Source organism: Engystomops pustulosus, chromosome 2, assembly GCF_040894005.1.
Source record: "Engystomops pustulosus chromosome 2, aEngPut4.maternal, whole genome shotgun sequence".
Lineage (NCBI taxonomy): Eukaryota > Metazoa > Chordata > Amphibia > Anura > Leptodactylidae > Engystomops > Engystomops pustulosus.
The window spans coordinates 255447280-255474133 of record NC_092412.1 but is presented as its reverse complement, the minus strand read 5'-3'; the positions used below and the strand labels follow the sequence as shown (position 1 = coordinate 255474133).

General features: G+C 45.4%; 2 protein-coding genes across 2 annotated transcripts in view; one reads left to right on the top strand and one right to left on the bottom strand.

The window, feature by feature from the left end:
• The window catches only part of IGSF11 (immunoglobulin superfamily member 11), a 241290-nt gene that overhangs the window by 171437 nt on the left and 42999 nt on the right, over positions 1-26854 (bottom strand). The window lies entirely within an intron of this gene.
• On the top strand, positions 16543-21238 carry LOC140116824 (uncharacterized). The gene is made up of 3 exons (XM_072133258.1): positions 16543-16734; positions 16960-17914; positions 20270-21238. Exons 2-3 carry the CDS (start codon positions 17183-17185, stop codon positions 20276-20278), a joined length of 741 nt encoding a protein of 246 aa, XP_071989359.1. The 5' UTR covers positions 16543-16734; positions 16960-17182; the 3' UTR covers positions 20279-21238.

Sequence of the window (26854 nt, the reverse complement as noted above, 5' to 3'; positions counted from 1 at the left end):
CTGCACATTATGATGTCATAACATGTTAAAAAAAAGTCACAAATCTGAGAACAGAAGGTGTTATTCAGGTAAGAGATGATGACTCAGTTCCAGAGCAAAACAGAAGGTTTTATTTTAAATGTTTTTTAATTTTTATTTTTAGCACCTGCTGATGGAGGCTTGAGAAGCGCCACTTCCTACACGAATGGTTAACTAAACTCATTATTAAAAGTGGAGGTAGAGACGTGAATCAGTGTAACACCATTTAGTATGATGCTTAGATGGCGGCATTATGTGAGGACATAGCTACAATCCTGCTGCTACTAACAACATATACAAACATGTCATAGCATAATATGTTGGAAAAATATTCACGTCCGTCAAGTCCAAATATGAAATTAAACAAATATATCTCTCCAGGGACAGTACATAACACTGGCTGCAGGGAGCACAGAGCACAGCAGTGTGAGGTCTGATTACACATCTCTCCAGGGACAGTACATAACACTGGCTGCAGAGAGCACAGAGCACAGCAGTGTGAGGTCTGATTACACATCTCTCCAGGGACAGTACATAACACTGGCTGCAGAGAGCACAGAGCACAGCAGTGTGAGGTCTGATTACACATCTCTCCAGGGACAATACATAACACTGGCTGCAGAGAGCACAGAGCACAGCAGTATGAGGTCTGATTACACATCTCTCCGGGGACAATACATAACACCGGCTGCAGAGAGCACAGAGCACAGCAGTGTGAGGTCTGATTACACATCTCTCCAGGGACAATACATAACACTGGCTGCAGAGAGCACAGAGCACAGCAGTATGAGGTCTGATTACACATCTCTCCGGGGACAATACATAACACCGGCTGCAGAGAGCACAGAGCACAGCAGTGTGAGGTCTGATTACACATCTCTCCAGGGACAATACATAACACTGGCTGCAGAGAGCACAGAGCACAGCAGTATGAGGTCTGATTACACATCTCTCCGGGGACAATACATAACACCGGCTGCAGAGAGCACAGAGCACAGCAGTGTGAGGTCTGATTACACATCTCTCCAGGGACAATACATAACACTGGCTGCAGAGAGCACAGAGCACAGCAGTGTGAGGTCTGATTACACATCTCTCCAGGGACAATACATAACACTGGCTGCAGAGGGTGCAGAGCACAGCAGTGTGAGGTCTGATTACACATCTCTCCAGGGACAATACATAACACTGGCTGCAGAGAGCACAGAGCACAGCAGTGTGAGGTATGATTACACATCTCTCCAGGGACAGTACATAACACTGGCTGCAGAGAGCACAGAGCACAGCAGTGTGAGGTCTGATTACACATCTCTCCAGGGACAATACATAACACTGGCTGCAGAGAGCACAGAGCACAGCAGTGTGAGGTCTGATTACACATCTCTCCAGGGACAATACATAACACTGGCTGCAGAGTGCACAGAGCACAGCAGTGTGAGGTCTGATTACTCATCTCTCCAGGGACAATATATAACACTGGCTGCAGGGAGCACAGAGCACAGCAGTGTGAGGTCTGATTACACATCTCTCCAGGGACAATATATAACACTGGCTGCAGGGAGCACAGAGCACAGCAGTGTGAGGTCTGATTACACATCTCTCCAGGGACAGTACATAACACTGGCTGCAGAGAGCACAGAGCACAGCAGTGTGAGGTCTGATTACACATCTCTCCAGGTAGATACATATATGTGAGGGAGTGGGTGATATCTATAGAGGGGACCCCCGCTCTCCACCTGCAGAGTACAGGGACGGTCCAGGCCGGGAGAGGCGCGTGCCCTGATGAATGGCGCATCACATGAGTGTTACTCGCAGTAGTTGGCGCCGCCTGACACCCTCTCCCTGAGCCCCGGGGTCATCCTAATGAAAATCCTCTATATTTAGCTGGAAAAAATAATCAGGGTGGAAGACCCCATCTGCTTTGCGCTCCCGCCGCCCGCTCGCTGCTACTTCAATTATTCCGTCTTTATGCTCCAGTTTTTCTCAGTTCATTTCGCATCAATAAAGACAAAAAGCGAAGCGTCTCCTTATCATCAGAAGCCAAGAAGCCCCCAGACCAAAACCCGGCCCCCCGCACACGACCAGTCACTGTCTATGATACTCTACGGAGTCACTACCTCTGCTTGCTGTCAGAGAATAAGCATATCCTGGCTCGAAGTCTCGTTGAGGGTTTGCTACAATTGCATCCAGTACAGATAATCCACTTTATAATAAACACTACAGCAACACAATCATCTCTTCTGTTTGTTACAATGTATCAGTTATGTGTCTACCAGGAGTCCAATGCTGAACTGTGCTGCATCATGTGACCTGATGTGGGAGGATCTGGTGCATTCACATATAATAACCCCATATAGTGCAAAATAGTACTGCTCTACACAGTGCATATAATACCAGGTAGACATATCATATAATACTGCCATATAGTGCCAAGATAAAGCTGCAATAATATATATCAAATAATGCTGCCATATGGTGCCAACACAACCCTGCAATAATATATATATACATATAATACTGTCATATAGTGCCAAGATAATACTGTAATAGACATATCATATAATGCTGTCATATAGGGCCATGACATTACTGAAATAAATGTATCATATAATGCTGCCATATAGTTCCAAGACAATAATGGAATAAGATATATCATTCAATACTGATAATACTGTAATAGACATTAATGCTGCCATATAGTGCCAAGATAATACTGTAATAGACACATCATATAACGCTGCCATATAGTTCCAAGACAATACTGCAATAAGATATATCATTCGATACTGATAATACTATAATAGACATTTTATATAATACTGCCATAAAGCGCCAAGACAGCTCTGCAATAAATATATCATATAATAGTGCCATATAGTGCCAAGATGATACTGCTATAAACATGTCATATACAATACTACTGCCATATAGTGCCAAGATAGTGGCAATAAAGATGTCATATAATACTGCCATATGGTGGCACGATAATACTGCCGACACAACACTTCCAATAACTGTCTATATACTACCACCTTATAGTAACAGTATCATTTGTAGCCCATATAATACCGCCATATAGTGCAGGAAGACGCTACCATACAGTGGCCAATGATGCTAGAAATACTCCACATAAGGGTCAGGCCACAAGGTGGAAATTCACGTGAACGTTGATTTTACTGCACAGAGGAGCTAAATGACTGTCAAAATCCCTTTTATTGAACTGACCCTAATACCGCCACATAGTGCCTACGTAACATTCCCATAACAAATATATGTAATGCTGCCATATAGTGCCAAGATAAGTTATGTAAACAGAATACGGAATGCTGCCATATAGTGCCAAGATAAGTTATATAAACAGAATACGGAATGCTGCCATATAGCGCCAAAATAACATGTACATAAAAGGTCCAATTAGTACCGCTCTATAGTGCCAAGATAACACTGCCATAACACAATGTATAGTGGGGGGCCATATAACTCCAAGACAACGCATCTTTATAAAAGCCCAAATGGTGCTGCACTACAATGCAAGACTAACATTGTCATATACAGCCAATATAATACTGCCCTATAGTACCTATATAATACTGTCATACACCACCCATATAATACCTCCATACAGTGTCAAGATTAATTAATAAATTAATACTGCCCTATAGTGGTAAGATAACGCTACTAAATACACTCCATATAATACTGCCCTATAGAGGTAATATTACACAGTCATAAACACCCGCATAATACTGCCCTGTAGTGGTAAGATAACGCTACTAAATACACTCCATATAATACTGCCCTATAGAGGTAAGATAACGCTACTAAATACACTCCATATAATACTGCCCTATAGAGGTAAGATAACGCTACTAAATACACTCCATATAATACTGCCCTATAGAGGTAAGATAACGCTACTAAATACACTCCATATAATACTGCCCTATAGTGGTAACATAATGCTGCTAAATACACTCCATATAATACTGCCCTATAGAGGTAACATTACACAGTCACAAAAACCCACATAATACTGCCCTGTAGTGCCTATATAACACCATCACACACAGCAACATAATACCCCAGTACACAGTTGTGTCCAACTAATTCACAAGAACGCAGAAAGAACATCTATAATACTGCCATACAACTCCACCACTAAATAATGCCGCCATATGGCTGCCACACAACTCCACCACTATATAATACCGCCATATGGCTGCCACACAACTCCACCACTATATAATGCCGCCATATGGCTGCCACACAACTCCACCGCTATATAATACTGCCATATGGCTGCCACACAACTCCACCACTATATAATACCACCATAAGGCTGCCACACAACTCCACCACTATATAATACCGCCATATGGCTGCCACACGACTCCACCACTATATATTACCACCATATGGCTGCCACACAACTCCACCACTATATAATGCCGCCATATGGCTGCCACACAACTCCACCACTATATAATACCGCCATATGGCTGCCACACAACTCCACCACTATATAATACCGCCATATGGCTGCCACACAACTCCACCACTATATAATACTGCCATATGGCTGCCACACAACTCCACCACTATATAATACCGCCATATGGCTGCCACACAACTCCACCGCTATATAATACCGCCATATGGCTGCCACACAACTCCACCACTATATAATGCCGCCATATGGCTGCCACACAACTCCACCGCTATATAATACTGCCATATGGTTGCCACACAACTCCACCACTATATAATGCCGCCATATGGCTGCCACACAACTCCACCACTATATAATACCGCCATATGGCTGCCACACAACTCCACCACTAAATAATGCCGCCATATGGCTGCCACACAACTCCACCACTATATAATACCGCCATATGGCTGCCACACAACTCCACCACTATATAATGCCGCCATATGGCTGCCACACAACTCCACCGCTATATAATACTGCCATATGGTTGCCACACAACTCCACCACTATATAATACCACCATAAGGCTGCCACACAACTCCACCACTATATAATACCGCCATATGGCTGCCACACGACTCCACCACTATATATTACCACCATATGGCTGCCACACAACTCCACCACTATATAATGCCGCCATATGGCTGCCACACAACTCCACCACTATATAATACCGCCATATGGCTGCCACACAACTCCACCACTATATAATACCGCCATATGGCTGCCACACAACTCCACCACTATATAATACTGCCATATGGCTGCCACACAACTCCACCACTATATAATACCGCCATATGGCTGCCACACAACTCCACCGCTATATAATACCGCCATATGGCTGCCACACAACTCCACCACTATATAATGCCGCCATATGGCTGCCACACAACTCCACCGCTATATAATACTGCCATATGGTTGCCACACAACTCCACCACTATATAATACCACCATAAGGCTGCCACACAACTCCACCACTATATAATACCGCCATATGGCTGCCACACGACTCCACCACTATATATTACCACCATATGGCTGCCACACAACTCCACCACTATATAATGCCGCCATATGGCTGCCACACAACTCCACCACTATATAATGCCGCCATATGGCTGCCACACAACTCCACCACTATATAATACCGCCATATGGCTGCCACACAACTCCACCACTATATAATACCGCCATATGGCTGCCACACAACTCCACCACTATATAATACTGCCATATGGCTGCCACACAACTCCACCGCTATATAATACCGCCATATGGCTGCCACACAACTCCACTACTATATAATGCTGCCATACGGTGCTTGCTGCTGCTGTAGGATGTCAGTATTATGAGGTGAGGGGATGGCGGGTTATTGTGGAAGCTTCTGGGCAGTTGTGTTGTGGGTAATTGATAATGGACAGTGGGACGCAGCCATATGGCGGTATATTATCTCCGTTCTCTCTCTCGTCAGCGCTTCCTGGGATTCCGCTCGCTCTGCACTTTCTCAGCCGCTTGACACCGAGATCTGAAGTTAACGCGGGTTACAAAGGTGGAACAAAGGCGCCATCCCATAATAACCTCCGTACGCCTGACGGGCGCCGCAGCGCGCGCATCCCCCCCCGAGGTCGCCGCATCTGAGAGGTTGCTGTCATTTACTAACTCAGACAGAAGGAATAATTTTAAATATATTAGGTGTACGTTACCACGGCAACCTGACATCCAAAGTCGCGATCGCAGAGGAGGAGAATACGAGAAACCGGAGCGGCCGCCGATTCACCGGAACAAAGAGCAACAACGTAACAGAAAGAGACAAACATACAAACAATTGTCTTTTCTTTCCACACAAAAAAAGATCCAAAGTTTTCATGTTTTTTTACTTATTTTCTGCTTTTCGTTTTTCAGGAATTATTTTATTATTTTTATTGTTTACTTTTACTTAATTTTTTGCACTTTTATGTATGAACCCCCCCCCCCCCAAATGTAAACAAGTGACGGAATGTATTTACTATATTTGTATTCACTTTGTTAATTTAACCCTTTCCCATGTTTCCTGCTTCCGGTAGAATCTCATCGTCGTCACCAGATGATGTGTGGAGGGAGCAGGAGCCCAGTGACAGAGGCTGCTGCAGAGATCAGTAAGTTTCTATCTCCCATCAGTACAGGTCAGTACTGCTCTATAATGTCCTATATGATCCTGCAGATGCTTTTGCGCGATTGAAGAGAGACAGAGGTACAGACAGAGGCTGGTGGACAAAAAAAGTAGGTTTCTATTTTACCCCAAGTGCTTTATTCCCATCAGTACAGGTCAGTACTGCTCTATAATGTCCTTGGTGATCCTGCTGATACTTCTGAGTGATAGGGGAGAGGCACAGGAGACAGACAGAGGCTGCTGCAGATATCAGTAAGTTTCTATCTCTCCCCAAGTGCTTTATTCCCATCAGTACAGGTCAGTACTGCTCTACAATGTCCTATATGATGCTGCTGAGGCTACTGAATGATAGAGGATGGACACAGATATGGAGAGACACTGCTGGAGATAATAGTAAGTTCCTATCTAACCCCAAGTGCTTTATCCCCATCAGTACAGAAAATATTAGAGAGGAGAACACGAACGGCGCCCCTAGAGTAGTATTTTCTGTAGAGGATGTCACTAGGATTCCAATGTAATCTGCTCACCCGATGTAGCCGCATATCAGCCTAAATAATGGGGTACACAGGGGTCTCAATGTCTGATGGATTGCGGCAGCCTCCCGAGAGCCGTTACAGTAGTGCCGGCTAAATACCCATCAGTACAGGTCACTACTGCTCTATAATGTCCTGTATGATGCTGTTGATGCTCCTAAATAATAGAGGAGAGACACAGATATGGAGAGACACTGCTGGAGATAATAGGAAGTTTCTATATAACCCCAAGTGCTTTATCCCCATCAGTGCAGGTCACTACTGCTCTATATTGTCCTGTATGATGCTGCAGATGCTCCTAAATAATACAGGAGAGACACAGATATGGAGAGACACTGCGGGAGATAATAGGAAGTTTCTATATCACCCCAAGTGCTTTATCCCCATCAGTGCAGGTCACTACTGCTCTATAATGTCCTGTATGATGCTGTTGATGCTCCTAAATAATACAGGAGAGACACAGATATGGAGAGACACTGCGGGAGAAAATAGGAAGTTTCTATATCACCCCAAGTGCTTTATCCCCATCAGTGCAGGTCACTACTGCTCTATAATGTCCTATATGATGCTGCGGATGACAGTGAGAGTTATGGGGCAGATGTTCTGTGTGCAGTGTATGGGAGACATCTCCAGCCTCCAGTATGTAACAAAATATAAACGATATTTTATCCATTTATTTTATTTATTTATTTATTTTTTTTAGAAATATAATAATAAATCTTTATTTCTATATAGCGCCATCATATTCCGCAGCGCTGTACAGAGCACGGGGGATGTACACACATAACATTACAGAGTAATAACAAGAAACAATAGGAGTGAGGTCCCTGCTCCCAAGAGCTGACAGTCTATGTCCTAATTTATAGATTATGAATTTATTATTTTGTTTTTATTTTATGTTTTTATTGTTTAGATTTCATACCCATATTAAATTAGCATCATGTTTTTTTTTGTTTGTTTCTTTTATCAATTACTAGATGGTATTTTAAATTAATTTTTTTTGTGTCTCTTTAGTGTCTACCCGCTGCAGAATATCGCGCTGGATGAGCAGATGACCCCAGCAGGTGGCCATGGAGGACCCCCGCAGAGAGTGTGCATGACGCCTCCCAGCTATAGAAAATACTGAAAAAAAATATATATATTTCCCATATATATGTCCCTATAGGAGCCATTAGGGAAAGGGGGAGGGGCACTTCTGATTTGTGTTTGCTTGTATCCTATTCCCGCATCTCCGCTTGCTCTCAATGAAAGGAAACTTTCTTCTTTGCAGCTCAAGGCAGAAAATCACCTTTATACAATGCAAGGATCCCGCAGCTGTGTAAGTAAGGATGAGAAGAAGAATGGTTCATTTCAGTGACAGCAAGCAGAGGTCTTAACAATCATAAGGAATTGGCACACAAAGTAAATCTGAGACTTGCAGAAGTGGAAAGAAAAGATCTGGAGGAGCAGAGCTGAATGTGTCACGTGTAGCAGAGATATTAGATAGTTTTGTCAGGAGCGGCAGAGCTGAATGTGTCACATGTTGCAGAGTTACTAGATATGCTTGTAAATTGCAGCAGGGTTGAGCGTGTCACATGTAGCAGAGATATTAGATAGATTTGTCAGGAGCAGCAGTGCTGAGTGTGTCTCGTGTAGTAGAGATTTTAGGTACATGTACAGATGTAGCAGAGCTGGGCTGAGTTGGAACAGTGGAAGTCGGGTAGTAACATATTATTAGTTGCTGTGCTGTTATCAGTTGTAGTAATGCAGGTTATTCAGATGTAGCAGAGATGAATTTGTCTAACATACAGAGGATTTAGGGGGCTGCATGTAACATCCTGATGACTGTGTTTCCAGGATGTAGCAGAGCTGAGCTTGTCATATCTAGAGAGAGATTACTGTAAGTCACTTTTAGAGACCATTGGGCGGGGATCAGATGTAGCAGAGCTACAATGTATCTTTCGGATGTAGCAGAGCTACAGTGTATCTTTCCGATGTAGCAGAGCTACAGTGTATCTTTCGGATGTAGCAAAACTACAGTGTATCTTTCGGATGTAGCAGAGCTACAGTGTATCTTTCAGATGTAGCAGAGCTTCAGTGTATCTTTCAGATGTAGCAGAGCTACAGTGTATCTTTCCGATGTAGCAGAGCTACAGTGTATCTTTCAGATGTAGCAGAGCTACAGTGTATCTTTCAGATGTAGCAGAGCTACAGTGTATCTTTCGGATGTAGCAGAGCTACAGTGTATCTTTCGGATGTAGCAGAGCTACAGTGTATCTTTCAGATGTAGCAGAGCTACAGTGTATCCTTCGGATGTAGCAGAGCTACAGTGTATCTTTCAGATGTAGGAGGCACATGGTATGTCTAAGGCAGCAGAGCTGAGTTTCTCAGGTATAGTTGAGCTGAGCCGATTACAACTCACGCAGCATAACACGCAGGACAATGCTGTTTCCATGGGATGAATGACAGACTCAGCTCTGCTACATCTCTATGAAGGCTAATTATCATTATTTACTATAATAACAAATAATTGGCGCACACAGTCCCAGCCATTTATCTCGCCCTCATGTAGCGGCAGCACAAAGCCATAACGAGCCGCCCGCCGTGTATCCCCATTACCCGGAGTGATACATCCTCTGACACCAATTATGGAGAGACCCAGAATCTCAGAGCAGTCCCCACCCTCCCCGCACGCTAAATATTATGGATGGGACACGGGGGACGAGACGAGAGGCGCTAACAGCTTATCACAGAGCAAATCACTTCATGATGGACTCAGGGTGACAGAAAAAGAAAGCTCCGATGTAGCAGAGCTGATTGTGTCATTTAACCTTTTGTCCTGTCATTAGTGAGCAATATCATAAATCTGTGCAATGCCTTGTACCAGATAACTTACTCAGCCCTGCTACATGTGGCAGACACAGCTCACTTACACTCGGGTCTGCTACATCTGACAAACTGATTCTTGCCGCATGTGATGAGCCAAATGACATACTTAGCACTGCTACATCTCACAAAGTAACATGTAACACTCAGCACTGCTACATCTCACAAAGTAACAAGTAACACTCAGCACTGCTACATCTCACAAAGTAACAAGTGACACTCAGCACTGCTACATCTCACAAAGTAACATGTAACACTCAGCACTGCTACATCTCACAAAGTAACAAGTAACACTCAGCACTGCTACATCTCACAAAGTAACAAGTGACACTCAGCACTGCTACATCTCACAAAGTAACATGTAACACTCAGCACTGCTACATCTCACAAAGCAACAAGTGACACTCAGCACTGCTACATCTCACAAAGTAACAAGTGACACTCATCACTGCTACATCTCACAAAGTAACATGTAACACTCAGCACTGCTACATCTCACAAAGTAACAAGTGACACTCAGCACTGCTACATCTCACAAAGTAACAAGTAACACTCAGCACTGCTACATCTCACATAGTAACATCTAACACTCAGCACTGCTACATCTCACATAGTAACATGTAACACTCAGCACTGCTACATCTCACATAGTAACAAGTAACACTCAGCACTGCTACATCTCACAAAGTAACAAGTAACACTCAGCACTGCTACATCTCACATAGTAACATGTAACACTCAGCACTGCTACATCTCACAAAGTAACATGTAACACTCAGCACTGCTACATCTCACATAGTAACAAGTAACACTCAGCACTGCTACATCTCACAAAGTAACATCTAACACTCAGCACTGCTACATCTCACAAAGTAACAAGTAACACTCAGCACTGCTACATCTCACAAAGTAACATCTTAGACTCAGCACTGCTACATCTCACAAAGTAACACTCAGCACTGCTACATCTCACATAGTAACATGTAACACTCAGCACTGCTACATCTCACATAGTAACATGTAACACTCAGCACTGCTACATCTCACAAAGTAACATGTAACACTCAGCACTGCTACATCTCACATAGTAACATGTAACACTCAGCACTGCTACATCTCACATAGTAACATGTAACACTCAGCACTGCTACATCTCACATAGTAACATGTAACACTCAGCACTGCTACATCTCACATAGTAACATCTCACACTCAGCACTGCTACATCTCACAAAGTAACATCTAACACTCAGCACTGCTACATCTCACATAGTAACATCTCACACTCAGCACTGCTACATCTCACAAAGTAACATCTCACACTCACTTTTGACAGATACTGGTCACTACCTTTGATAAGTCCAACACTGCTACATCTAACAATTTGATCCTGACTACATCTGACATACCCAGCAAACCTATACACAGCACACTTACCTCTACTACATTCCACACACTCCTTACTGCTAGGCTTGACATTCCCTGGTTGATAACATACATTGACATAAGGTAATTTAGCTCCGTTACATCCGGCAGCCACAGATAGAACCAGACGTGTGTAAAATACAGAATGAACATAGACCAATGCATCTAATGACAAACTCCTCTCTGCTACATCTTACAAAAACAACCCCCTACTCCCTGCAACTGATAGAGCGACACTTCACAAACTGAGGCTGGAAACATCTTACAAACTCAACTCTGCTACATCTGTGTCAGTAAAGCCAATCAGTTATAAGTGCAGAAAAATCATTTTGCATCTTTTGGTTAAACGTGATGTCTCTTTTTTGGACGTCTCTTTTTTGCACACGTCTCCTTTTTTGGGTGTCTCTTTTTTGGACCTGTCTCTTTTTTGGACCTGTCTCTTTTTTAGCCATACGTATGATGTCACTGAGTACCTTCCATACATTGTAGCTTTGCATTATGTGCTCTGATCATCCTGAGCCTCCGGGTTCACGAACGCAATTCCGGATCTACAGTGAAGACTGAGACAATAAGTTGGGAATTACGGTGTTAACTAAAATCAAGAATTAATTTAGCTAAAGTCCAGAAAATCTGATAAAGGGATCGTCTCCCTCCTAATGGGTTAACCGCCCCCCCATCACCCACCCGTGTGGGAGAAGCTAAGTGCACGCAGCTTGTAAAACTGATGATGAAGATGTTTTGACCTGTTAACAGAAGTAGTCAAGCAAAATGAGCGCAGCTGCCTCCTCCGTGCCAGGGGAAGGGGTGACGTGAAGCTGGCAGCGCCCGCCTGGCGACCAGACCACGAGGCAGCTGCACCACAGACTGCGGGAATGTGCCCGGCACAGGAGAAGCCTGGTGGTCACAGGGCGGCACAGGACAAGGAGGTCCCCTGGAGGGGAGATGTATCTACAGATCCATGGCGTATCTAACCTATCTACAAATCCATGGAGTATCTAAATTATCTCCCATCTATAGTGTATCTAACGTACATTCAGATCTATGGTGCCCAACCTATCTAACATAAGAAGAGGTGCCCAACCCTATCCAACATAAGAAGAGGTGCCCAACCCTATCCAACATAAGAAGAGGTGCCCAACCCTATCCATCATAAGAAGAGGTGCCCAACCCTATCCAACATAAGAAGAGGTGCCCAACCCTATCCAACATAAGAAGAGGTGCCCAACCTATCTAACTTAAGAAGAGGTGCCCAACCCTATCCAACATAAGAAGAGGTGCCCAACCCTATCCATCATAAGAAGAGGTGCCCAACCCTATCCAACATAAGAAGAGGTGCCCAACCCTATCCAACATAAGAAGAGGTGCCCAACCCTATCCAACATAAGAAGAGGTGCCCAACCCTATCCAACATAAGAAGAGGTGCCCAACCCTATCCAACATAAGAAGAGGTGCCCAACCCTATCCATCATAAGAAGAGGTGCCCAACCCTATCCAACATAAGAAGTGGTGCCCAACCCTATCCAACATAAGAAGAGGTGCCCAACCCTATCCAACATAAGAAGAGGTGCCCAACCCTATCCATCATAAGAAGAGGTGCCCAACCCTATCCAACATAAGAAGAGGTGTCCAACCCTATCCAACATAAGAAGAGATGCCCAACCTATCTAACATAAGAAGAGGTGCCCAACCCTATCCAACATAAGAAGAGGTGCCCAACCTATCTAACATAAGAAGAGGTGCCCAACCCTATCCAACATAAGAAGAGGTGCCCAACCTATCTAACATAAGAAGAGGTGCCCAACCCTATCCAACATAAGAAGAGGTGCCCAACCCTATCCAACATAAGAAGAGGTGCCCAACCCTATCCAACATAAGAAGAGGGGCCCAACCTATCTAACATAAGAAGAGGTGCCCAACCCTATCCAACATAAGAAGAGGTGCCCAACCCTATCCAACATAAGAAGAGGTGCCCAACCCGATCTAACATAAGAAGAGGTGCCCAACCTATCTAACATAAGAAGAGGTGTCCAACCCTATCCAACATAAGAAGAGGTGCCCAACCCTATCCAACATAAGAAGATGTGCCCAACCCTATCCAACATAAGAAGAGGTGCCCAACCCTATCCAACATAAGAAGAGGTGCCCAACCCTATCCAACATAAGAAGAGGTGCCCAACCCTATCCAACATAAGAACAGGTGCCCAACCCTATCCAACATAAGAAGAGGTGCCCAACTCTATCCAACATAAGAAGAGGTGCCCAACCCTATCCAACATAAGAAGAGGTGCTCAACCCTATCCAACATAAGAAGAGGTGCCCAACCCTATCCAACATAAGAAGAGGTGCCCAACCCTATCCAACATAAGAAGAGGTGCCCAACCTATCCAACATAAGAAGAGGTGCCCAACCTATCCAACATAAGAAGAGGTGCCCAACCTTATCCAACATAAGAAGAGGTGCCCAACCTATCCAACATAAGAAGAGGTACCCAACCCTATCCAACATGCCCAACCTATCCAAAATAAGAAGAGGTGCCCAACCTATCCAACATAAGAAGAGGTACCCAACCCTATCCAACATGCCCAACCTATCCAAAATAAGAAGAGGTGCCCAACCTATCCAACATAAGAAGAGGTACCCAACCCTATCCAACATGCCCAACCTATCCAAAATAAGAAGAGGTGCCCAACCCTATCTAACATAAGAAGAGGTGCCCAACCCTATCCAACATAAGAAGAGGTGCCCAACCCTATCCAACATAAGAAGAGGTGCCCAACCCTATCCAACATAAGAAGAGGTGCCCAACCCTATCCAACATAAGAAGAGGTGCCCAACCCTATCCAACATAAGAAGAGGTGCCCAACCTATCTAAAGTAGGAAGAGATGACCAACATATCTATTGACTGAAGGTGTGCCCAACCCATTTCATAACTGAAGAGGTGCCAAAATAATCAAATAACTGAAGATGAGCCCAACATATCTCATTACTTGAGAGGTGCCAAACTCAACACATGACTGAAGAGGGGCCCAATGTCTCGAATGTTTGAAGGTGTGCCCAACTTATCTAATATCTGAAGAGGGGCCCAACTTATCTAATAACTAAAGAGGGGCCCAACTTATCTAATATCTGAAGAGGGGCCCAACTTATCTAATATCTGAAGAGGGGCCCAACTTATCTAATATCTGAAGAGGGGCCCAACTTATCTAATAACTAAAGAGGGGACCTTCTTATCTAATAACTGAAGAGGGGCCCTACTTATCTAATAACTTAAGAGGGGCCCTACTTATCTAATAACTGAAGAGGGGCCCAAAGTTTCTTAGAACTGAAGGGGTGAAACGTCTCTATTGAGCAGCGCTGCCCCCTGAGCCTTCAACACTCGAAAATGTGTCTTCTCCTTTCCCCCCAATATAATCTGTAATAAAACTCCTGTTCCTTTATCCAGTCCTGACCCGAAGGCACCGGAGATAAAAGAGTCCCCGACATCCACAACTTCAGCCCAAGTGTCTGCGCAGAAATCCTGCGGCCGCATTGTGAGCCTGGAAATAGAATATTCTAACAGATTGCAATTCAATCATGAGAAATATCAACAGAGGCGCCTGAGGGGGACGTCTATCCAGCCACCGCGTGGATGACCATGAGGCGGAGCGCCCCCACAACAGATCCTCCGAGTCATCGCCATCCAGTACACACACAGACGGCACCAAGACCGAGCAACAGAGAGACATGAATTATTCACAACATAAATAACTACATAAAGAAAAATCGTTTTAAACCAACAGCGTCACATGGTAAGGTGCCATCACTGAGAATACAGCCTATCCATCACTAGAGAGCAGCGGTGCCATCACTGAGAATACAGCCTATCCATCACTAGAGAGCAGCGGTGCCATCACTGAGAATACAGCCTATCCCTCACTAGAGAGCAGAGGTGCCATCACTGAGAATACAGCCTATCCATCACAAGAGAGCAGCGGTGCCATCACTGAGAATACAGCCTATCCATCACTAGAGAGCAGCGGTGCCATCACTGAGAATACAGCCTATCCATCACTAGAGAGCAGCGGTGTCATCACTGAGAATACAGCCTATCCCTCACTAGAGAGCAGCGGTGCCATCACTGAGAATACAGCCTATCCATCACTAGTGAGCAGCGGTGCCATCACTGAGAATACAGCCTATCCATCACTAGAGAGCAGCGGTGCCATCACTGAGAATACAGCCTATCCCTCATTAGAGAGCAGCGGTGACTTCACTGAGAATACAGCCTATCCATCAGTAGAGAGCAGCGGTGCCATCACTGAGAATACAGCCTATCCATCACTAGAGAGCAGCGATGCCATCACTGAGAATACAGCCTATCCATCACTAGAGAGCAGAGGTGCCATCACTGAGAATACAGCCTATCCATCACAAGAGAGCAGCGGTGCCATCACTGAGAATACAGCCTATCCATCACTAGAGAGCAGCGGTGCCATCACTGAGAATACAGCCTATCCCTCATTAGAGAGCAGCGGTGACTTCACTGAGAATACAGCCTATCCATCACTAGAGAGCAGCGGTGCCATCACTGAGAATACAGCCTATCCATCACTAGAGAGCAGCGATGCCATCACTGAGAATACAGCCTATCCATCACTAGAGAGCAGCGGTGCCATCACTGAGAATACAGCCTATCCATCACTAGAGAGCAGCGGTGCCATCACTGAGAATACAGCCTATCCATCACTAGAGAGCAGCGGTGCCATCACTGAGAATACAGCCTATCCATCACTAGAGAGCAGCGGTGTCATCACTGAGAATACAGCCTATCCATCACTAGAGAGCAGCGGTGCCATCACTGAGAATACAGCCTATCCATCACTAGAGAGCAGCGGTGACATCACTGAGAATACAGCCTATCCATCACTAGAGAGCAGCGGTGCCATCACTGAGAATACAGCCTATCCATCACTAGAGAGCAGCGGTGACATCACTGAGAATACAGCCTATCCATCACTAGAGAGCAGCGGTGTCATCACTGAGAATACAGCCTATCCATCACTAGAGAGCAGCGGTGCCATCACTGAGAATACAGCCTATCCATCACTAGAGAGCAGCGGTACCATCAGTGAGTATACAGCCTATCCATCACTAGAGAGCAGCGGTGCCATCACTGAGAATACAGCCTATCCATCACTAGAGAGCAGCGGTGCCATCACTGAGAATACAGCCTATCCATCACTAGAGAGCAGCGGTACCATCAGTGAGTATACAGCCTATCCATCACTAGAGAGCAGCGGTAAATTTTGGTGATCATGTATTTGTTATGATATTGTCATGATGATGTTATTCCACAATATAAGTATTATGCTTACACACATGTGCTGAGAATATCAGAAGTGTTTTCCAAACAATTTTGTATATATGTATATATTTGTATATTTTGAAACTTTGTACCCACTATAATATGCACCTATTGTACCCACAGAGTCTGATGAAGGTCTAATACAGACCGAAACGTCACAATTGGAGTTTGTGTAAAAATAAATTCAAAGATTACTTAACAGTGTGACTGGAGTTCCATAATTTCTATACGATACGGGGTTGGGACCCTCTCCAGAGCACCTGAACCCTCCATTCCTAAACAGTGTGCAGCTGAAATCAGAATCTTACCTGATGCTACCCTTATTTCCGCTGGCACCTAGTATACAATGCCACTAGAAACCTTTTCATATAATTGTGAAGAAACGGCTGATATTCTGTCACAGCCCACAATCTCAACAGAATTTCTACATATTCCATCCAATGAGTTCAAAGTAAGAGACTTTGAACGAACATCGAAACAGGCCTTGAATTCCCAACTTCACTGTGCCACCCTATCAGAGTACTTGAAGGTCCAACGCATACCTAGAGGACTACGAGTCCCCCTCAGACCGACCTTTTTCAAAGATAATAAGGAATTCTGCTCAAAATTTGAACAGATCCTGAACAAGTGCTCCCTTGATTTAATGACCCTCACCGTTGAATTTCTACACAAGGAGATTGCTAATCTCCAAGAAAAAGTTTCCAGCATAGAAACTCAACTTCAGACAACAGTTCCTACTGAAGAATTTTCATCCTTACAGACCAAACTAAAGACATCCCTTGACACATTCAAGAAAGAACAGGAAACCAAGAAGCGCCAGAAGTTCTTCAGAGACGCAGACGATTACCTCAACGACAGGGTCTATAAATGGCAGGACAACTTTCAGTCATACAACTCTCGTCGACGAAGATACAGATCACCCGCCACCTCTTCAGCTTCGAGCATGGAAGGGGAATACCAAGACCAGTCAACTTTTTCTTTTTTAGGTACAAACCGGGGACGCCCACCAAGAGGAAGACGAGGAGGAGCAAGAGACATCACCCGAGATCAACCCCCAACGATGGCAACTCGATCCCAGGTAGGGACCCATCACTTCCAATTGACCAAATCCCAGATAGGAACACCTCCTTGGTAGTCAACATTTCATCCACATCCCTAAGTCCAGCAGAACTCCTCCTACTTCAGAAAGGTCTGTCTTTCTGCCCCTCCTACAGATATGACACCTTCAATCTTGACATGGACCTCCAAAAATTCTATCGAAACATAAGACTCAAAGCACACTTCTCAGAGCCATCACCAATTGACACTCCCGCTACCTCCGCCAACCCAACATGTCCCATAAACATACGGAACCTAGGTCTCAGGAACAAAAGCACATTTATGCCCCCCAAGAACTCACATGCAGTTGAAACCTTCATATCACTCATCCAAAAGGACGTCACTAACTTCAGACGCAACATCAATAACAAACAGATACACGCACCACAAAATCTCTCAAGCAGCGATAGAACCGCCCTCTCTAATCTCATGTCTAACAAAAATATCAGAATTAAACCCGCTGATAAAGGGGGTGCCATAGTGATACAAGACAAAGACAAATACATTAACGAAATATTGTCTCAATTAAATGATACTACCATTTACAACAAGCTAGACAGGAACCCTACCAGCAGAATTGTTACCGAAATACAAAGAGTCTTAGACAAATACACCAATCTGGGCATCATTAACTGGGACACACGTAGATTCCTTACCAAAACTAACCCAATTATCCCAGTTATATACACATTGCCCAAGATCCACAAGAACCTTAACAATCCTCCTGGTCGCCCCATTGTTGCATCCACTGATTCGGTCCTCTCACCACTATCCATTCTATTAGAAAAAATCCTCACCCCACTGGTAAAAACCACCAAGTCCTTTCTTCTAGATACATCAGAATTCCTCCAACTCATCAGAGACATTCACAGACTACATCCTGATACCATCCTTGCCACATTTGACGTCAATAGCCTTTACACATCCATCAGACATGACTTAGGCATAGCAGCTGTACAGAGACTACTCACTCTACATAAATACCAACAATCTGAAATAGACTTCATCATGGACCTTTTACAATTAGTACTTACCGAAAATTACTTTATGTTTCAAGACACCTTTTACATACAGAGACAGGGTACCGCCATGGGCTCAAACGTAGCCCCCCCCTACGCCAATACATATATGTCAGACTTCGAGGAATCCTACATCTATCCCAACCACATATTTTCAGAACATTGCCATATTTGGAAACGTTATATAGACGACATATTCTGTGTATGGGAGGGCACTGAAATTTCACTCTTAGAGTTCCTACACCACCTCAACTCGATCCGACCCGAACTACAATTTACCATCCACCACGATCCCAATAAGATACAATTCCTGGACACATTGGTCAACAAAAACAGCGATGGCACACTCTGGACTGACATATACACCAAACCCACCGATCGCAATAACCTGCTACATTTTACCAGCTATCATCCAAAATCCACCAAAACCTCACTACCCTTTTCCCAATTTAGCAGAGTTGAACGCATAGTCAGCAAACCGGAACTAGTCGATACACGCCTTAAAGAGATGGAAACCAGGTTTACCAACAGAGGTTATCCCACAAACACCCTAGACATCCATAGAACCCGACAACCACGCCGGCAACAAAATAAACCACCACGTATTCCCTTTGTACATTCATACCACCCCAGTGCATATAAGATCCACCAATCCATCAGAAAACACTGGTCCATCCTCAACAAAGGGCATCCATCCATAGTTGAATTTCAACACCCATTCTTACCATGCTTTAAGAGACCCCACAATCTAAGAGATAAACTTGTTAAGGCTGACTTGGGCACAATAACCAAAGTACCCCGACAAACTTTTCTACAAACCCCCAAAAAAGGCACTTTCCCATGCCGACACTGCGCCCAATGTACCAACGTGCACAGAGGTGATTCATTCACGCACCCACTGTCAGGCAAACGCTACCCGATAAGAGGATACTATACCTGTGACACAGACTACTGCATCTACCTCATCAAGTGCCCATGCGGCCTTGGCTATATAGGAGAGACAACACAAAAGATACGTGACAGGATATCCAAACACAAATCCACTATCCGTTTGAACAACATATTGCTTCCCATCCCAGCTCATTTCTCAGAGGCCAGACACTCAATTAACCAACTCACATTTCAGATTATCGATCGGATTGAGACACCAAGGAGAGGAGGGGATCGAGTTGCCCTCCTAAAAAAGCGTGAATCCTATTGGATTCACACATTACAAACTCTGCAACCAGATGGACTCAACCGGGACTATAGCATACAGAGTTTTTGTTGAATACACATGCTATTGATATAACATCGTACCAACTTATTTCCCACAGAGACGATAAGACAAGGAAGATGGGACTACCTGCGCAGCACGTCCGAGGATGGGTAACAACCCTATCCCCCGTGTGCTACTCTCCCCCCTTTTTTCCCCATGCCTTAATTTTCCTTTTCCCCTTTTCATTCATCCTATAATCTATATATCTGACTTTATTTTCTATATTTCTAATCTGCTCCGACAGCCAATACCCCTCTGTCATCAGTCTCGAAGTCGTTTAACTGTCTTCCTCTGTATGTTGATCAAACCAGCCCCTTTTCTGCATCAACTAAACATATACTGCACCTATATCCCTAGATACTTACCCATTCTTCAAATCGCGACCGCGATGTCTCCTCTTCCCGATCCTCGCCCATTACGACCCGAATCCCTTGTGCGCATGCGCGCACATGCGTTCCAACAATGGAACGCACACACCATGACTTCCGGTCGGCAACCGGAAGTACTCCGGCCCGAAACCGGAAGTTCCCTCCCACCTCCTCCACGGAGGCTTTCTTAAGATGCCGGCACCATGAGACACACAGCACCTCTTTCCCAGAGCGGCCACGACCGCAATTCCTGCTTCTCGGTGCTCCAGGGCTATATGCCACCACCTTGATCCCCATTTCTATAAGACAAACTGGTAAGCTGTTTTTCTTTTTTCAGATCATGTCATCCTGACCAGATTTAATATATGTACCCTGTGATTGGAGATCCCCATTACATGTTTCCGCTTCTCACAAAGTAGTCCCTTCCATGGCAAGCCGATGTCTATCTACCTTCCGCACGACTATACTACCTTGCTTAAAAAATTTTGGTGATCATGTATTTGTTATGATATTGTCATGATGATGTTATTCCACAATATAAGTATTATGCTTACACACATGTGCTGAGAATATCAGAAGTGTTTTCCAAACAATTTTGTATATATGTATATATTTGTATATTTTGAAACTTTGTACCCACTATAATATGCACCTATTGTACCCACAGAGTCTGATGAAGGTCTAATACAGACCGAAACGTCACAATTGGAGTTTGTGTAAAAATAAATTCAAAGATTACTTAACAGTGTGACTGGAGTTCCATAATTTCTAGAGAGCAGCGGTGTCATCACTGAGAATACAGCCTATCCATCACTAGAGAGCAGCGGTGCCATCACTGAGAATACAGCCTATCCATCACTAGAGAGCAGCGGTGCCATCACTGAGAATACAGCCTATCCATCACTAGAGAGCAGCGGTGCCATCACTGAGAATACAGCCTATCCATCACTAGAGAGCAGCGGTGCCATCACTGAGAATACAGCCTATCCATCACTAGAGAGCAGCGGTGCCATCACTAAGAATACAGCCTATCCATCACTAGAGAGCAGCGGTGTCATCACTGAGAATACAGCCTATCCATCACTAGAGAGCAGCGGTGCCATCACTGAGAATACAGCCTATCCATCACTAGAGAGCAGCGGTGCCATCACTGAGAATACAGCCTATCCATCACTAGAGAGCAGCGTTGCCATCACTGAGAATACAGCCTATCCATCACTAGAGAGCAGCGGTGTCATCACTGAGAATACAGCCTATCCATCACTAGAGAGCAGCGGTGACATCACTGAGAATACAGCGTATCCATCACTAGAGAGCAGCGGTGCCATCACTGAGAATACAACCTATCCATCACTAGAGAGCAGCGGTGCCATCACTGAGAATACAGCCTATCCATCACTAGAGAGCAGCGGTGACATCACTGAGAATACAGCCTATCTCTCACTAGAGAGCAGCGGTGCCATCACTGAGAATACAGCCTATCCATCACTAGAGAGCAGCGATGCCATCACTGAGAATACAGCCTATCCATCACTAGAGAGCAGCAGTGACATCACTAAGAATACAGCCTATCCATCACTAGAGAGCAGCGGTGCCATCACTGAGAATACAGCCTATCCCTCACTATAGAGCAGCAGTGCCATCACTGAGAATACATCCTATCCATCACTAGAGAGCAGCGGCGCCATCACTGAGAATACAGCCTATTCCTCACTAGAGAGCAGCGGTGCCATCACTGAGAATACAGCCTATCCATCACTAGAGAGCAGCGGTGCCATCACTGAGAATACAGCCTATCCATCACTAGAGAGCAGCGGTGCCATCACTGAGAATACAGCCTATCCATCACTAGAGAGCAGTGGTGCCATCACTGAGAATACAGCCTATCCATCACTAGAGAGCAGCGGTGACATCACTGAGAATACAGCCTAGCCATCACTAGAGAGCAGCGGTGTCATCACTGAGAATACAGCGGTGCCATCACTGAGAATACAGCCTATCCATCACTAGAGAACAGCGGTGATATCACTGAGAGTACAGCCTATCCATCACTAGAGAGCAGCGGTGCCATCACTGAGAATACAGCCTATCCATCACTAGAGAACAGCGGTGATATCACTGAGAATACAGCCTATCCATCACTAGAGAGCAGCGGTACCATAACTGAGAATACAGCCTATCCATCACTAGAGAGCAGCGGTGCCATCACTGAGAATACAGCCTATCCATCACTAGAGAGCAGCGGTGACATCACTGAGAATACAGCCTATCCCTCACTAGAGAGCAGCGGTGCCATCACTGAGAATACAGCCTATCCATCACTAGAGAGCAGCGGTGCCATCACTGAGAATACAGCCTATCCATCACTAGAGAGCAGCGGTGCCATCACTGAGAATACAGCCTATCCATCACTAGAGAGCAGCGGTGCCATCACTGAGAATACAGCCTATCCATCACTAGAGAGCAGTGGTGCCATCACTGAGAATACAGCCTATCCATCACTAGAGAACAGCGGTGATATCACTGAGAATACAGCCTATCCATCACTAGAGAGCAGCGGTGCCATCACTGAGAATACAGCCTATCCATCACTAGAGAGCAGCGGTGCCATCACTGAGAATACAGCCTATCCATCACTAGAGAGCAGCAGTGCCATCACTGAGAATACAGCCTATCCATCACTAGAGAAAAACAGCGGTGATATCACTGAGAATACAGCCTATCCATCACTAGAGAGCAGCGGTGCCATCACTGAGAATACAGCCTATCCATCACTAGAGAGCAGCGGTGCCATCACTGAGAATACAGCCTATCCATCACTAGAGAGCAGCGGTGCCATCACTGAGAATACAGCCTATCCATCACTAGAGAGCAGTGGTGCCATCACTGAGAATACAGCCTATCCATCACTAGAGAACAGCGGTGATATCACTGAGAATACAGCCTATCCATCACTAGAGAGCAGCGGTGCCATCACTGAGAATACAGCCTATCCATCACTAGAGAGCAGCGGTGCCATCACTGAGAATACAGCCTATCCATCACTAGAGAGCAGCGGTGCCATCACTGAGAATACAGCCTATCCCTCACTAGAGAGCAGCGGCGCCATCACTGAGAATAGACCTATCCATCACTAGAGAGCAGCGGCGCCATTACTGAGAATACAGCCTATCCATCACTAGAGAGCAGCAGTGTCATCACTGAGAATACATCCTATCCATCACTAGAGAGCAGCGGCGCCATCACTGAGAATACATCCTATCCATCACTAGAGAGCAGCGGTGCCATCACTGAGAATACAGCCTATCCATCACTAGAGAGCAGAACTGCCATCAATGAGAATACAGCCTATCCATCACTAGAGAGCAGCGGCGCCATCACTGAGAATACAGCCTATCCATCACTAGAGAGCAGCGGTGCCATCACTGAGAATACAGCCTATCCCTCACTAGAGAGCAGCGGTGCCATCACTGAGAATACAGCCTATCCATCACTAGAGAGCAGCGGTGCCATCACTGAGAATACAGCCTATCCCTCACTAGAGAGCAGCGGTGCCATCACTGAGAATACAGCCTATCCATCACTAGAGAGCAGCGGTGCCATCACTGAGAATACAGCCTATCCATCACTAGAGAACAGCGGTGATATCACTGAGAATACAGCCTATCCATCACTAGAGAGCAGCGGTGCCATAACTGAGAATACAGCCTATCCATCACTAGAGAGCAGCGGTGCCATCACTGAGAATACAGCATATCCATCACTAGAGAGCAGCGGTGCCATCACTGAGAATACAGCCTATCCATCACTAGAGAGCAGCGGTGCCATCACTGAGAATACAGCCTATCCATCACTAGAGAGCAGCGGTGACATCACTGAGAATACTGTCTATCTATCACTAGAGAGCAGCGGTGCCATCACTGAGAATACAGCCTATCCATCACTAGAGAGCAGCGGTGACATCACTGAGAATACAGCCTATCCATCACTAGAGAGCAGCGGTGCCATCACTGAGAATACAGCCTAACCATCACTAGAGAGCAGCGGTGACATCACTGAGAATACAGCATATCCATCACTAGAGAGCAGCGGTGCCATCACTGAGAATACAGCCTATCCATCACTAGAGAGCAGCAGTCCCATCACTGAGAATACAGCCTATCCATCACTAGAGAGCAGCACTGCCATCAATGAGAATACAGCCTATCCATCACTAGAGAGCAGCGGTGCCATCACTGAGAATACAGCCTATCCATCACCAGAGAGCAGCGGTGACATCACTGAGAATACAGCCTATCCTTCACTAGAGAGCAGCGGCGCCATCACTGAGAATACAGCCTATCCATCACTAGAGAGCAGCGGTGCCATCACTGAGAATACAGCCTATCCATCACTAGAGAGCAGCGGTGACATCACTGAGAATACAGCCTATCCTTCACTAGAGAGCAGCGGCGCCATCACTGAGAATACTGTCTATCCATCACTAGAGAGCAGCGGTGCCATCACTGAGAATACAGCCTATCCATCACTAGAGAGCAGCGGTGACATCACTGAGAATACAGCCTATCCATCACTAGAGAGCAGCGGTGCCATCACTGAGAATACAGCCTATCCATCACTAGAGAGCAGCGGTGACATCACTGAGAATACAGCATATCCATCACTAGAGAGCAGCGGTGCCATCACTGAGAATACAGCCTATCCATCACTAGAGAGCAGCGGTGACATCACTGAGAATACAGCCTATCCCTCACTAGAGAGCAGCGGTGCCATCACTGAGAATACAGCCTATCCCTCACTAGAGAGCAGCGGTGCCATCACTGAGAATACAGCCTATCCATCACTAGAGAGCAGCGGTGCCATCACTGAGAATACAGCCTATCCCTCACTAGAGAGCAGCGGTGTCATCACTGAGAATACAGCCTATCCATCACTAGAGAGCAGCGGTGCCATCACTGAGAATACAGCCTATCCATCACTAGAGAACAGCGGTGATATCACTGAGAATACAGCCTATCCATCACTAGAGAGCAGCGGTGCCATAACTGAGAATACAGCCTATCCATCACTAGAGAGCAGCGGTGCCATCACTGAGAATACAGCATATCCATCACTAGAGAGCAGCGGTGCAATCACTGAGAATACAGCCTATCCATCACTAGAGAGCAGCGGTGCCATCACTGAGAATACAGCCTATCCATCACTAGAGAGCAGCGGTGACATCACTGAGAATACTGTCTATCCATCACTAGAGAGCAGCGGTGCCATCACTGAGAATACAGCCTATCCATCACTAGAGAGCAGCGGTGACATCACTGAGAATACAGCCTATCCATCACTAGAGAGCAGCGGTGCCATCACTGAGAATACAGCCTATCCATCACTAGAGAGCAGCGGTGACATCACTGAGAATACAGCATATCCATCACTAGAGAGCAGCGGTGCCATCAATGAGAATACAGCCTATCCATCACTAGAGAGCAGCGGTGCCATCACTGAGAATACAGCCTATCCATCACCAGAGAGCAGCGGTGACATCACTGAGAATACAGCCTATCCTTCACTAGAGAGCAGCGGCGCCATCACTGAGAATACAGCCTATCCATCACTAGAGAGCAACGGTGCCATCACTGAGAATACAGCCTATCCATCACTAGAGAGCAGCGGTGACATCACTGAGAATACAGCCTATCCATCACTAGAGAGCAGCGGTGCCATCACTGAGAATACAGCCTATCCCTCACTAGAGAGCAGCGGTGCCATCACTGAGAATACAGCCTATCCATCACTAGAGAGCAGCGGTGCCATCACTGAGAATACAGCCTATCCCTCACTAGAGAGCAGCGGTGCCATCACTGAGAATACAGCCTATCCATCACTAGAGAGCAGCGGTGCCATCACTGAGAATACAGCCTATCCATCACTAGAGAGCAGCGGTGCCATCACTGAGAATACAGCCTATCCATCACTAGAGAGCAGTGGTGCCATCACTGAGAATACAGCCTATCCATCACTAGAGAGCAGCGGTGCCATCACTGAGAATACAGCCTATCCATCACTAGAGAACAGCGGTGATATCACTGAGAATACAGCCTATCCATCACTAGAGAGCAGCGGTGCCATCACTGAGAATACAGCCTATCCATCACTAGAGAACAGCGGTGATATCACTGAGAATACAGCCTATCCATCACTAGAGAGCAGCGGTGCCATAACTGAGAATACAGCCTATCCATCAGTAGAGAGCAGCGGTGCCATCACTGAGAATACAGCCT

Bases quoted from the DNA above. Each gene is read 5' to 3' on its own strand.
- LOC140116824 (XM_072133258.1), top strand. From the start codon at position 17,183: ATGCCACTAGAAACCTTTTCATATAATTGTGAAGAAACGGCTGATATT.